Raw genomic sequence first — 16,491 nt, 5'->3', positions numbered from 1 at the left:
ATAAAATAAAAACATCTGCCCTGAAGATAAGGATAGTGCTGACAGATCAACTTCCAATTCATTGCGCACCGCTGCGTTAAAGATAAACAAAGTTTACATAAACAAACGTTAAAGTTTAGATAAACAAAGGATATGCCTTTATCCATTTTTTGCAGCAATTTCACTTTTTGTTTAATGGACTTCGAAACATACTTTCGCTTTGTAGATCCGTCACATATTTCTAAACATATATCAGAAATTTTTTTTGACATAATCGAAAGTTCAAGCTTACTTTTATAAAATTGCTCTAACAGTCTGCAAAAAGTAATAAGCCGAATCCAATTCGAAGATTAAGGAACAAAGCAATCTGCAACATTAACTGAATTAGATAATTTTAGCTTAGCTTATACCATCCGTTATACTTTAAACGCGCATTCGTAAACGTATTTTGCGCACGCCCACACGCATATTCGCAGACGTAAAGGTCAACAGAACGCATGCGCAGAAAGTTTGTAGGTTTGAGTTCCGGATTATGTGTGTCCGAATTAACGACTTTTGACTGTATTAATTTCCTGGAAGAAATGGGCATCAATAACATAATACTCTTCACTCATATTTCTACTAAATCTCCAGATGTATCATCCATAGATGTTAGCGCTTTGGGGATTTTACAAAGCAGATTGTCCAAACATGAACCGACATCCCTCCTTGGACTTTGGAAAGCTGTTCAAGAGGAATGGGATAAAATACCTCTTCTGATACTACAAAAGGCTTTATTATCTTGGAAATTACAGCGAGGAAAGATAGTGAAGAATGAGAGTAATCAAACAGAATATTTAAAACAGAAAAATTTTCAGTAAAATATTTCTGTAAATGCAATGAAAATTGTTTAAAAATATGCACAGCCTCTGTAGTGATATTTGAAACCATATTTCTAAATAAACTATTAAGCATTAATATTTTTAAAACCTGTGCAAAAGTGCAACAGTATTCACCAGCAGTGAAAATATAAAATCAGGTATATAAATTTTTGGTACTTTTCGGTTATGCACCTGCCATGTGTTTAGGCACCTGTGAAAGAGAAGCCAAACACACACCGAGCCCCAATGATAGAACCTTCTGGGCTATAGTTATATGTGTGTATGTGGTAGCTATAAACTATTTTTATAACTAGAAATTGTTTCCAATTAAAAAAGCTGGGCAAAATGTGTGGCGGGTGCATAATGGAAAAGTACTAAATTTTTGTTTTTTCTCACTTTTTAAATAAAATTTTTATTTTTATTTGGGAACAGAATGGTACTTATCAGCAATAAAAATAGCAGGTTGATATTTGGATTATGGTAACTTGGCGATTTTTTGGCGACCAACTCTACTACAGCAACACTCTATTTTTTTTTTTCACCGCCATTTTGTCTTCACGAAGTAAAGACATGTTTCGGTTGATCTTTACATTATGGTAACTTGGTGATTTTTTGGCGAAAATTTGGCCACCAACTCTCCTACAGCAACCCTCTATTTTTTTTTTCCCGCCGCCATTTTGTCTTCACGAAGTAAAGACAAAATTTCTTTTTATCTACTGAACTTTTTTCTTTTCTTTTTATCTACTGAACACTTCTTCCAACAATCTACTAGCCGAATTACACTTATGCTAGAAATTTTATCTAGCAAAACTGCTTAATCATGACAAATATTCACTGCAAAATTGGGAAAAAGTGCACAATACCATACTCCTTACGCGTTTTTCAAAATAACACATACACATAAACCATGTACACGCCGACTTTTTTTTTACTTAAAAAAAACATCCCAGACTTACACAAAAATGGCATTGCGCACACTCTTCACTATATCCATGTACACTGCTTTTTTCTCATAAATTAGAAAAATTTCACGAAAATACATGACAATTTTCTCAATCTTTAAACCCGGTAAAAAGAACATATATGAAATTACCTGATCGCGAAAAAGTATTTACCCTTTTCAAATATGAACATTTCCACATATAAAATAAATAAAATATCCAAAAACTTTTACCTCTAAATCATCTATTATATTATAAACGTCACCAACGAATTCATACCGCAACCATTACAAATACTTAGTGTCAGATATTTAAATTATTTCCATGCACGTTTACTTCAACTAAAACGTATACCAAATTCCTACAAACATAAAATTCACAAAATAACTATCATTTCATTAAAATATAATTAAATTCAAAAACACTACTTAAAATATAAATGAGCACATACATTAAATTAATAAAAATTACCTTACAATCCTAATTACTTTAAACTAAATCATTGTTAATAACAATTTTCCCAATAATACCAAATTCCTTTACTTCCACCTTACATTTAGAACAATGCATAAAAATAATATCCTCAAATAATTAAAAATACTAACTTACCTAATCTTCTTCAGAATCTTGATTACGTGTCCGATAAACTTTTCTTCTTTCTGTTTCAGGATCTTTAAAATCATACTTATATTTCACAGCAAGGTACCAGGTAAAATAAATAACTTAATAAAACATCTTTATTTCTATCTTGCACAACCTTAAAGAAACATTTATTACTACCCTTTTCAATACCACTAAATAGCCATTTCGAATTCACTTTAGTTACGGCCATGGGATCCAAAAATTTACGAACACTGTTTCACACAACACAGAATAAAGCCAAATACAAAATTTCCAGATTTTTTCCCTTTTCCGATTAAAGAACCGTAATTCGTCCATTAATATCACATGACATATCCCATGATCTCTCATTTCCCTCACACAAAATAATGCGTAATCGGAACTGAGTACTGCTCACATTATTACCAAAGTCCCAGGTAAGTAACCTTTATCGCCTCCAAAATGTCGCCAAACTACCACTTACCATATTGTAAAGATCAACCCATGTTTCTTTTCTTTTTATTTACTGAACACTTTTTCCAACAATCTACTAGCTGAATTACACTTATGCTAGAAATTTTATGTAACAAAACTGCTTAATCATGACAAATATTAACTGCAAAATTGGGAAAAAATGCACAATCGCAAACTCCTTGAGCGTTTTTCAGAATAGCACATACACATATACCTTATTTACCTTAAATTATTAACCTTAAATATTATTAACCTTAAATCGACTTATTTTTACTTAAAAAAACATCCCAGAATTGCACAAAAATGGCATTGCACACACTCTTAACTTTTTCCATCTACACTGCTATTTTCTCATAAATTACAAAAATTTGCACGAAAATGCAAAAAAATTCTGTGAATCTTTAAACTCGGTAAAAAGCACATATATGAAATTACCTGAACGCGAAAAAGTATAAACCCTTTCCAAGGATGAACATTTCCACGTATAAAATAAATAAAATATCCAAAAACTTTTACCTCTAAATTATCTATTATATTATAAACGTCACCAATGAATTCATACCACAAACATTACAAATGGTTACAAATACTTAGTGTTAAATATTTAACTTATTTCCATACATGTTTAGTTCAACTGAAACGTATACCAAATTCCTACAAACATACAATTCACAAAATAACTATCATTTAATTAAAATATCACTAAACCACGTACAAGTCGACTTATTTTTACTTAAAAAAACATCCCAGAATTGCACAAAAATGGCATTGCGCACACTCTTCACTATATCCATGTACACTGCTTTTTTCTCATAAATTAGAAAAATTTCATGAAAATGCACGAAAATACTCAACGTATTCTACTCAAACGTATTCCAAAATACTACAAACATATAATTCACAAAATTATGATCATTAAATTAAAAAACACTACTTAAAATATAAATAAGCACATACATTAAATTAATAAAAATTAGACGCCCAATCCGGTTGATCTTTGGATTATGGTAACTTAATGATTTTTTGGCGAAAATTTGGCGACCAACTCTGCTACAGCAACCCTCTATTTTTTTTTTTTTTTTTCCGCCGCCATGTTGTCTTCACGAAGTAAAGACATGTTTCTTTTCTTTTTATTTACTGAACACTTTTTCCAACAATCTACTAGCCAAATTACACTTATACTAGAAATTTTATCTAACAAAACTGCTTAATCATGACAAATATTCACTGCAAAATTGGGAAAAAGTGCACAATCGGAAACTCCTTGCGCGTTTTTCACAATAACACATACACATAAACCATGTACACGTCGACTTATTTTTACTTAAAAAAAAATCCCAGAATTGCACAAAAATGGCATTGCGCACACTCTTCACTATATCCATGTACAGTGCTTTTTTTCTCATAAATTAGAAAAATTTCATGAAAATGCATGACAATTTTCTGAATCTTTAAACCCGGTAAAAAGAACATATATGAAATTACCTTATCGCGAAAAAGTATATATCCTTTCCAAATATGAACATTTCCAGGTATAAAATAAATAAAATATCCAAAAACTTGTACCTCTAAATTATCTATTATATTATAAACGTCACCAACGAATTCATACCGCAAACATCACAAATACTTAGTGTCAAATATTTAAATTATTTCCATGCACGTTTACTTCAACTAAAACGTATACCAAATTCCTACAAACATAAAATTCACAAAATAACTATCATTTAATTAAAATATCACTAAACCATGTACAAGTCGACTTATTTTTACTTAAAAAAACATCCCAGAATTGCACAAAAATGGCATTGTGCACACTCTTCACTATATCCATGTACACTGCTTTTTTCTCATAAATTAGAAAAATTTCACGAAAATGCATGAAAATACTCAACGTATACTACTCAAGCATATTCCAAAATACTACAAACATATAACTCACAAAATCACGATCATTAAATTAAAATATAATTAAATTAAAAAACACTATTTAAAATATAAATAAGCATATACATTAAATTAATAAAAATTAGATTACAATCCTAATTACTTTAACCTAAATCATTGCTAATAACAATTTTCAAATAATACCATTTTAATTTATTTACTCCTTACATTTAGAACAATGCATAAAAATAATATCCTCAAATGATTAAAAATACTAACTTGCCTAATCTTCTTCAGAATCTTCATTACGTCGCTGCAGTACTACTGCTAATTTCTAAATCCTAAATCCAGTAGTCAACTGGAAGTCTATTCACCAAGTAATAAGCTATTAATAAAATTTCACCTATACTCAAACTACTTTCAACAAACCACGTACCCTTCCTTACACTCCTTTTCACAAAATGTCCATTTTCACCATATTTCTTGCACGGCCATTTAAACTTCTAATATCCTTCCTTTCACACAATCTCAACTTATTATTATTATCAGATTAACACATTAAAAATTTAGAATTCACTTTACATAGCGCCATGCAATGCAAAAATTAATCAACACTATTTCACACAACACACAATGAAGCTTTTCGGAAAAGATTAAAGAACTGTAATTCGTCCATTAATGTCACGTTTCACACAACACAGAATATAGCTAAATACGAAATTTCCAGATTTCCCCCCTTTTCCGATTAAACAACTGTAGTTCGTCCATTAATGTCACATGACATATCTCATGATCTCTCATTTCCCTCACACAAAATAATGCGTAATCGGAAATGAGTGCTTCTCACATTATTACCAAAGTCCTAGGTAGTAACCTTTATCGCTTCCAAAATGTCGCCAAACTACCAGTTACCATATTCCAAAGATCAGCCTACAATCCTAATTACTTTAAACTAAATCATTGCTAATAACAATTTTCCAATAATATCATATTAATTTATTTACTCCTTACATTTAGAACAATGCATAAAAATAATATCCTCAAATAATTAAAAATACTAACTTACCTAATCTTCAGAATCTTCATTACGTGGCAAGCACACTTCCACTTTTTCACACAACATACAATGAAGCTTAATAGAAAATAATATAGTACTACAGTTTTCCAAATCCCCCCCTTTTCCGATTAAAGAACTGTAATTCGTCTATTAATGTCACATGACATATCTCATGATCTCTCATTTCCCTCACACAAAATAATGCGTAATCAGAACTGAGTACTTCTCACATTATTACCAAAGTCCTAGGTAGTAACCTTTATCGCCTCCAAAATGTCGCCAAACTACCAGTTACCATATTCCAAAGATCAGCCAAATAGCCAAATAAATATTTTTTACCAATCCACAGAGTTGTCAGAGTGTTGGTAAGATTTCTAAGAGGGTACAGATAATCAGAAACTATGTAAATCACATTTTAGCACAGTCGACTCACGTAGCAGCTAATTTATTAACTCCACAAAAAATTTCCTTTTTATGTTTTCAAAATGAATTTGGATCTTAATCTTTGAAACATTTCATTGACAAACTCTACTAACCATTTCGGTTAGAGTAGAGCAGTGGCGTAGCTAGGACAGGGCAAAGGGGGACATCTGTCCCCGGGCGCAGCATTCAGGGAGCGCCAAACTGATGTTACGAAATTTTAGAATGAAATGTTTTCCATTCTTGGCACAGAGAAAGAGGCGGAAAATCGTCACTTGTCCCCGGGCGCCGAAAACCCTAGCTACGCCTCTGGAGTAGAGAGAAGGGTAGCCCTTGTATTATCGTGAAGTTGTTGTTTCATTTATGGTAGCCTCAGTAGTTGAATGTTATGGAAACCCTATTTTGAAAAAGACATGTTAATTCGTAAATAAGATAAGTGGATATTTCCTTTACATAATGCAAAGATGGAATTCCTTTTTTATGTTTTGATTTAAAATGTAGTTTATTGAGATTATATACTTTTTTATTGGCTGCTCCTTTAAATTTTTAAGTGAACATAGTTCGATGTGTACATGGAGAAAGTCAAGGGAGTGCGCAATGCCTAGTTTGTGCAATTCTGCGATTTTTCTTAAGTGAAAATAGTAAGTGAAAAATTTTAAGTACATGGATAAAGTCAAGGGAGTATGCAATGCCAAGTTTGTAAAATTTTCTGATTTCTTTTAAGCAAAAATAGGTCATTGTATACATGGATATTGAATTTGTGCAATTCTTTGTCTTGTTATTTTGGCTTTGTCTGGCAGCGATTTTTGGCGCTAAAATCGTCATTACATAAAGCCAAAATAACAGGTCAAAGAATTGCACAAACTCGTACAGCCAAAAATTGACAATTTTCACCAAAGGGTACCTGTAAATATATTTTTACCACAATTTGATGTTTGATTTACTATTTTAATTCAACCGAAACTGAAGCAAAATTTCAAAACAAAGAACTTGCATTGTATACGAGTTAGCTGCATTTATCTTTCTTTCACATACACAAAAAGAAAAAAACAAAGTGATTACAAAAGCAATAAACCTAGATGATCAGAAGTTCTGAGCTGAAGTGAATGAAACAATAATAAATATTCATATGTGATACACTGATTTCTAAGACTTTATCAGTTCAAAGATAAGGAGAAAGAGGGAAAAACAGTTTCCATAACTTTCCTATTTATTCTCAGATTAACAATGCTTAGCTGTGGCTGATGTGAAGGACTTGAAATACAACAGTGCATTCGGTTACTTACACATGTTTTCATCTGGTAATCGGAAGGTTCAGAAGTTCTATATGTTTTCCACAGTCAAGTCATATATTTCATTCAGTCACTGCATATCATAAACACTTAATGATATTTGCATGCTTTTTTACAATTAACCACAATTTTATTCAGTTACAACATGATACAAATGCTGAATGATATCTTTTGTTTCTCATAAATAACAAAAGGAATTAATAGGATATTTTGAAAAAGCATTCAAGCAAATTTTCATTATACAGAAAATACCTGTATTTAATATATCAAATTAAACATAATATGTAAGTTAACAATATTTGCACATTATTATTTTTTTATATTTATGACCATAAAATGTTACAAAAATGGTATTAATTACATAAACTAACTATTAGAGTGCATTGTTTATTAATATTCATTATTAATATTAATATTATAGTAATTCACTATTAATATTCTAAAAAATTAAACATGTTTTTAATACAATTTTTCAAATATTAAACAACTGAAAAAAATTATTTATATACAAAGCAAAATATTATGCAATGTCAGATTATGAACGAGTATATTTTCTTTTTTGTTTATATATTTTAAAATTTCTCTTATTTTGTAACAATTAAAAATATGAAGATTATCAAAATAAGCATTTGCACAATTAATGACATCAGAGCCTGACTGTTCAGTATCATTAATTGTACAACTAACTTTTCATTATCATTAATTGTATAAATAACTTTTCAATATCATTAATTGCACAACTGACTACTCAATACATCATCATTACTGACTTTTCAACATCATCAATTGTGCAATGATTATATAATACAATAAATGATATTGGAAAGTCAGTTATGACTTTTAAAGAGTAGCAGAAGATAAATATATATTATTTTACAGTCTAGTTACATCACTAAGAAACTAAATCAAAGAAAAAATGAAGATCCATTCACAGAAAATGAAGACATACTTAAGACCCTGTGCAATATTTGTAATAACAGAAATAACTATATTTAATAATTCTTAAAATCGCCAAGCAGATCGACATGTATGCTTATGACATTTCAAAGTGAAATCAGAAGTTAAAGCCTGAATTTCAGAAAACTTAGGTTAAAATCAAGGAGCACATATATATGCAAAATACCAGTCACACAAACCTGACCAGGAAACAATACTACACATGTAGTACGCGGATCAACTTGTGGTCGTATTGCATGTTTAGACTGATCTCTTGTTTTTATTTTCGCAGGATAAACAGGAGTAATCCACTCATCATCTGGTGCATTTTTTTCAGAGAATGAAGCAGAATTTACCAGCATAGCCTTTAAGTCTGGACGAGAGTTACCTAACTTTTGATCATTCACAAGCATGCTTGTATGAAATTTTCGAATATAACCTTTATACCATGTAGTTCTTTTTATCAGTCGAAAAATTGTTAAACGTCGCATATTGTAAACTGAAAAATTAGTTAAGAATAATTAATAAAGTAAAAAGAAAATATTATAATCCTTTATTATATCGGATAAAAGAAGACTTCTCGCAAATTCAAATATCAGACGACACAAACTTGGTGTTGCCAAATCAAAATCACATTTTAAATTTATGTTTCAATAAATACAACGTTAGGGGGGGGAACTGCCAAATCTGAAACATTTGTAGAAAATTTTTCGTCTTTTAGTCATAGGTTTAGGAACAATAATAGATCGCGCATTGTGCAATAAATCCTGATTCAGGCTAGAAAGTTGGCAGCAGCAATTAGTGGCCTCGCTGGCAATTACATTAATTGTTAGGATAAATGGGGTAAGTCTGAGTTATTACAATAAGTTGTCTTTCAAATGTTTATGCGCAGATGCAGGTGCAACGCTCGATTTTGCGGTACAGAATTCGGCTTAACGCACTGTTGAAGGCGAAAACTCTTGAGTTAAAAAGTTGATAAATACGAGTGCAGGCCTAACTGGCCTGGGTGTATAATGTCTGTACAGTACGCACACGTGGGGTTTCCTGTAGTCTCGTGCAGGATTATTTTCTATTTTTACTGTACGATACTGTGTCAAATCTACGATAATGTGTAAAAGATATGCCAAAGTTATTAGTTGCTATTATTGCTTATCCAACGAAGACTTCAATCTGTGGCCGATAGATGGCGCCATGCCTGATCAACTTCTTCACTACTGAAGACTTTGCACTTGTATTATATGTGCACAGGATTTTCCCATTTTTATGGAATTTAACGAACTTTTACAGGTCTTTAGGGGAAGGATAAACATGTAGTGGTAAAGGCCTTCGGGTCGAACATCACTTAGCGAATGATGATCTCCGATCTCCGCAAGATCAGTAAAATACTTACAGTAAAAAATAGGATATTTTAGAAACCTTGCTCTCGTTTATATCATGGATATATAAGATAGAAAGTAACTCTATTATTTCTTAACTTCCTAACTTAATATGCGTGGTATAAGGTCAAAAATACATTAAAAAAATTCACCAATGTTAAAACCGTGGAGCAGATAATTAGAAAGTACCTATTTATTTTAATTTACTAATTTTGCATTGCACATCCATTTGAAATTTTAATATATTGTTACAGATTCTGTATTTAGATAGCTACCTATTTTTAGTAGAGTTATAAAAAGGAAAATCTGAAAGGTTTCATATTTTAAATGACATCTAAAGGTGCGGCGTTTTAACACTTTTTGTATTACCTTTGTTTATTATATATCAAGTTCTTCGCACTTAAACCATAAAACTCAGTTCAACAGCAATATCGCAAATTAATTTTAAATTGAGCATATCTTTAGAATTTCCGATACACAGTCTCACGGGCTGGAGAAATTTTTTTTTTTTTTTTTTTTTTCCCCTCTGTACAACGTTGCCATCGCTCGCTTTGAAATCCTTGAGTTTGTTAATCAAAATTTATTAAAGTTTTACAAAATATGAAATGGATAATAAAACAAATTCCAAACTTCAAATTTGCGTTTTCAGATGCCCATATTCGCTGTAGAATTACGTCATTCAAAATTGGATGGCTCTAGGTACCATTGTTTTATCACAATGTGAGAAATATACATACATTTATGCAGATTTTTCATTATTTAATTTCTTCAAATATAATACAGGGAGATAGGATTTGGTGGCAACGATTTGAAAAGTGATAGAACCTTTTAAAGTTTTCAAAGCAAAATGTCAAAACGAAATTAATAGTCCTTCAGAGCAAATTGCCCCTTTGGACTAATAAAGTAAAATAGAAACATGGTATTCTGCCACAATAGAATTCACATATTAGCAATACGAAAAGAATAGTCCTTCAGCGACAACGCCTTTCAATCACAGATAGCTGAGTGGTCAGCGTACTGAACTGCAAGTGGAATGCAGTGGCATAGCTGGGGTGAGGCAAGGGGGGCATCTGTATCCGGGCGCAGCATCCAGGGCGGCGCCAAATTGATGCAACGAAATTTTTTAATGAAAATGTTTTCCATTCTTGGCACACAGAAAGAGGCGCAAATTCTTCAGTTGTCCCCGGGCGCTGGAATCTTAGCTGCGCCACTGGTGGAATGGTTGCGAGTTCGAATGGAATGGAATGGTTGCGAGTTGTAAATCAAAGTCAAAGTTAGCTTTTACTTTTATTTTTGCAAATTCATGTTTTTTTTTTTTTTTTTTTTTAGATTTTTCACTCTAGGACGTATTCTTATTTCTCAGACTTGTGCTGTGTGCTGTCTTACGGTCTTCCATCTCACCATCAAAACCTCGCTTCCAATCATCACACACCAGGAAAACTCTTTTATCAGGCGCCCCACAGGCCAATTATTTCAAAGAGCCGGAATACGTCATACAGATAGTATGATATTAGAAGTATATCAACAGCACTTGGACTTGGATGTCTCATTTTAGTTCAGTAAATCAGAGTAAAGAACGAATACCGCCGATCGTCTATCCCCCACCGGAGGTCTCTTGGAAGTTCGAAGCCTGTTCACCAAACATGGTCTAAATGGTTACTCGGGAATATTAATGAGAGACAAGATCATTATCAATTTTGATTGCGCTGCAAATCGCAAGCTTGCGCTCACTATTTTTCTTAAAGAGGACCTTGAATTTAATACGTTTTGGACTTAAAAAGGACTCATTTCTTAATGTTGTCATTAAAGGGTTATCAGAAGACTCTGATGTTGAAGACATCAGGAATGAACTGTGTAACGATGGTTTCCCAGTGATAAAGTCACTCAGTTTATTAGGAAAACTGCTGATTCAGAAGAAAAGTTGCCGGTATTTTTCGTGTCACTGACACGTTATGATATAGCCAGGACTATTGCAAAAGGAAGACGATATTGAGGCTGCATGTTAAAATTCGCATATCCAGATCTAATAGAAGCACTATGATATGTTTCCGTAGTCAGCGTTTTAGGCACGCAAAACTATTATGCAATAACTCATCGAGATGTTTTAAGTGTGGCCATAATCATCTTACCTATACTTGCACATTAAGAGGTGAAGAAAATCCGACATGTGTGAGATGCTAAAAATCGCATGTAACTTCCTATAATGGATGTTAATTTTTCCCCTAAATTCGCCCAAGGAAATCTGAAGTTAAACCAACACCAGTGTTGACTAAAACTCGCGTAAGAATGACTCTAAACCCAGGAATATATCTTCAGATGTTAAAGCTACTGCGCGTGCGTCAGCTTCTCCTGATAAGATGATGGACTCTAACGCTGTGAAAGATATATTTTCTGCAGCACAGTTAGATAAAGTCGTTGGATTTTTCAATAGATTACTGAAGTTTGCTGAGCTCTTTAAAAAGAGAAATTCGTAAGAAGAAAAATTACAACTTTCATTGTACTTTATTGATATGCTAGAAAATCTGTAACACTTTTCAGATTTTTCAGAACGACGAATAGACTAAATCTCCCACAGCAAGATAGAGGGCACCACCTCTCGAGCTTGGTACATCTCTACAGCTTCAAGATAAACTATCCTCTAGTGCCAGTCATGTTTTGGCCCCCCTTTTTTCAACTTCATTATGTGTAATTTCCTGATCAAGTAATTTTTTACTTTTAGTACCCTAGTGCATCTGTATTGTATGGAGCCGGCAGAGAGCTAGTTCGATATACTAGCTAAGCGCTGCATCATAAAGTCATGTCTCATGTCTCTGTCTTATTTTAGTTTACATCTTCACATTGGGAATACTTTCAATAAATCGAAGAGATTCAGATCCCAACTTTACTCTCTATTATCTCGAAAGAGCCATCTGTCTATCAGAAATAAAGCTCTTCTCCATACTTCAATTATGCGACCAATTTTTATGTACGCATGTACCATTTGGGGTACGGCTGCGAAGACTCGCATTAAAAAATTACAAGCCTTTCAAATTCAAACCCTATGGTTAGTCCTTAGTGTAGCCTGGTATGTCCGTACTGATGTGACTCGCTCGGGCGTTAACAGTAAACTCATTGATGTTGTTATTAGAAAACTTAGTCAAACTTTCTTCCTCAAAATTGAACAGATTGATAGCCGAGCACTTCAACAGCTTCCTGTTTACGATCCTGTTATTTCAAGTTCACAAAAACGACCAACAGCCATCATGCGCCGAGACCAGTGTTGACAGAAATTTTTCAAAGTAGCAAAAGAGACTTAAAAAGTCGCAAAAATCTCAAATGACATCAGAGATCACGGGATTTTGGGAACGTCATAGTTACGCATGCTCACATTACTTCTGACGTCATCAGAAATTTACTGTCTATTGGTTGCATAAGTTGTAGACTGTATTCGATTCTTAAACTTTTTAATTACATATCTTAGCTTTAAATAAAATTTTAAACTATATTGCTCATTTTCAAGTATTTAAATGTCCATTTCTTTTTAAAGTTAATTATCATTTAATTGGTCTCTATTTGTAAATTAATTTGTGCATATCCATTCTTAAGAGATTCCTCACGTTTAGATTGTTAGCGATTTTGTACTAAATTATTTGAGTTGGCAGTTAATTTTTTTAATTCATTGTTATTTTTTGCTTAATTGTGAACATTTTAATTGAAGAATGCTTTTCAATGAGATTTCCGTAATTTCAAATTCTGGTTAAGAAAGTCTTGTTCTTTCACAGTTAAATTTATTTATGCTGTTATTTAGAAAAATGTCATTGCTTTGATTTTTCAGTCATTTCAATTGCTTAGTTCTTAGCAATATTTATAATCAAGAGAAAGAATTTCATTTCTTTCTCTGTTTGGGTACCCAATATATGGCGCCCAAGCTGTTTTGTTCAATTCGTTATCACCATAGAACTAGGGGGAGATTGATTTTAAAACAAAACACACGGGATCGAAGAAGGGAAGCTGAGAGGTCCAGAGCAGGTTTTTTTTTTTTTTTTTTTACTTTCCTTCTTTTCACCTTCCCCTACCTTCTTGTTACACCGGCGTTAGTCTGTGCAGCCTTGAAAAGAAGGAGGTTAGAATATATGGTATCATAGTACCATATATTCTAGATAGGAGGTTAGAATATATGGTATCATAGTACGAGGAGAGTGAAGCAGGGGAAAGAAAATAAGCCATGCCACGTGAGGGCAGGAAAACGCTGCCCTTACTATGGGAACAAAGGTTAAACATCATCAGGTAATAAGTTTTGTGTGTTTTCGGAGTTTCCAATCTGAAGATAAGAGAGGGCTAAAAGGTACTGAATTGCTACAAGGAAATAATGTCTACATTTTCAGATTTCATTTCCGCGTAAAAGAATGTTTTTAAACATGCATAAATAGGTAGAATAATTGAAATATGTGTTTGAAAAGCTGTCAACAAAGATTTTCAATATTTTCTCAGTGTAACGAGTACGAAAAACATACATAGCTCTCAGATTTTCTTTTCATAGTTATAATAAATGTTATAATTAATTGAGCTGTGAAAGCAAAACGATAAATAAACTAGGAAAGGGGGGCTGGTTAGCTCTCCATGCAAAAATATAATTAATTTATGGTTTAAGTACTAGTCACTGTATTTTTGTTCACAATACTTTTAATGCTAGTATTCATTAATGACAGCATGCAATTACATAATTTAGAAATTATTGCAAGTACATGATGCAGGAAATGTAGAAATAAAATGAAATGGCGAGAAAAGTAAAGGAAAAAAATGCACGAAGAGTCGGCGTCTTAATAATTACTTTACGTCTGACAGGAACGAAACTGGGTGTGGTTAAATTCTACTTCATTAGGTTCAAGCTACTTCATTTGATTAGGCTGAAGAGCGCGTCAGTCCGTCACCATCGAGATAGATCGTCTATCTCTATCGAGACAGATCATCGATCGTCTATCTCGATGGTGACGGTCAGTCTTTCTAAGCCGCGGCTACTAAGGGCTTGCTTTCCTCCATTTTTGGCTTCACTTAGACTGGGTGGAGGGCCTCTCCATGTATTTTAACCTCCTTGCTTGAAAAGGAAATTTCACATGTAAACAAGATTGCCAGATGCCAACTTCTATTTAAGCCTAAATATACTGTTTTTCAATATAAATTATTTATAACTGCTACATTATTTGAACATAAAAGTATTTAACGATATATTAAAAAAATCTTCTTAGTCTCAAAAGGTAGCATAAAAATTGCTGGATGGCGAAAGAATTTCGCAAAATCGCATGTACTAAAATTTTAGGAGCACAAGTTTGTCAAAAGTCGCAAATTTGCGAAAAATAGCACGATCTGGCAAAACTGGCCGTGACTACGGCATCTATCCTCCTGGTAAAAAGGTGTACACCCGCCCCCGCTTATTCAGTTTCAGCTCCCGCGCCGTGAAGAACGGACGTCTCAATCTTCTAAAATTGCTATTTCTCACTGACTATGCCAAATTGCTATCTTCTACTCACGTTTAACTGAAATGTGGCCTTCTTTCCATTATTATCAACCTGTTCGTTTAAAAATCCCATTATGCCCGCAGAATTAATTTCTGCCTTGGATATTTCCTCGCGTTTTCACAAACTTTACTTACATTCTACATTCTGTAACCCCACGGCTCAAGGAGCGCCACCTAGCGACCGCGGGAAGAAACACCAGCCAAGAAAAGACAGTAGCCTTCAGTTGATGTACTGGAGTCATGAACTAAGCATGTTGTTCCCGAGATTTACTTTGTAACTTAAATGTTTAAATATAAAGCCCTTAATTGTAATGTTTTATCTTAATTGTGTTTTTTTAATTAAAGCTAATTAAAAAGTCCAGGTGAGGCTTTTGCTTATGGCAGTTTGGTTATAATTCTGATTTAGTGCCATATGGTAATGAGACTCTCAATTTCTAAAATCTTTCCTCTCCGCTTTTTTGCTTTTGTGTTTTACTTATGAATTACTTTATTATTTTACCTATAATTGTAAAATAATAAAAATTACAAAAAAATTATAAAAACCAAACAATTACAAAAAAATCAAAACTTTTGACTTAATGATTTTGTCTTATACCTAAACTCTCTCCAGTGTTCTCTTACTCCAGTTCTCTTACTTGCATCAAAGTAAACTATATGCAATTTTCCTATTTCTGCTCATTACTTAGCTATTTTTATGATGTGGAGGTACATGATTTAGAACTCCGAAATACTTAATAATTGACATTGGTTTTATTTCAGTCGTTTAGTTAGTTGCTTAGTTATTGTTGTTGAAAATTGTGGCTCTGCGTGAACTGAGATAAATCGGATTAGTTTTCTCTTAAAATGCGCTGGGCATTGCGTTCTATTTAACGTTTTCAGTAGTTTGAAGAATAACTACTTATTATTACTGCGTGATATTGTGAACACTTGTACGAATAACTCTGAGGAAAATTCCAGAGTTCCGATATATTTCTTTTGATAAGAATAAATTTTATTAACCTTTTACCGGACTTGTGCATTCAATCTATTACGAACCTGTACGCACGCAACAATATCCAAAAAAAAAAAAAAAAAAAAAAAAAATTGCGTAATTTGATACTTGACTCAGAACGAAGGAAAAAAGTATATGAAATAACATTAATAATTTTCGTAAATTATTAAATTATCACTAATGA

At 32.6% G+C, this 16,491-nt stretch overlaps 1 protein-coding gene across 1 annotated transcript in view; it reads right to left on the bottom strand.

The window, feature by feature from the left end:
* The window catches only part of beg (malonyl-CoA-acyl carrier protein transacylase beg), a 28,599-nt gene extending 19,403 nt beyond the window's left edge, over positions 1–9,196 (bottom strand). Inside the window, exon 1 of the mRNA XM_035361530.2 lies at positions 8,647–9,196. Within this exon, the coding sequence (XP_035217421.1) occupies positions 8,647–8,937 (291 nt within the window). The 5' untranslated portion in view covers positions 8,938–9,196. The remainder of the gene's footprint in view (positions 1–8,646) is intronic.
* Between the last annotated feature and the right edge of the window lie 7,295 nt (positions 9,197–16,491).

Source organism: Stegodyphus dumicola, chromosome 10 (genome assembly GCF_044657685.1).
Source record: "Stegodyphus dumicola isolate Sdum_Otavi_A_Nest chromosome 10, ASM4465768v1".
Classification (NCBI taxonomy): Eukaryota; Metazoa; Arthropoda; class Arachnida; order Araneae; family Eresidae; genus Stegodyphus; species Stegodyphus dumicola.
The sequence above is the reverse complement of the archived record's forward strand: the minus strand, read 5'-3'. Positions and strand labels throughout refer to the sequence as shown.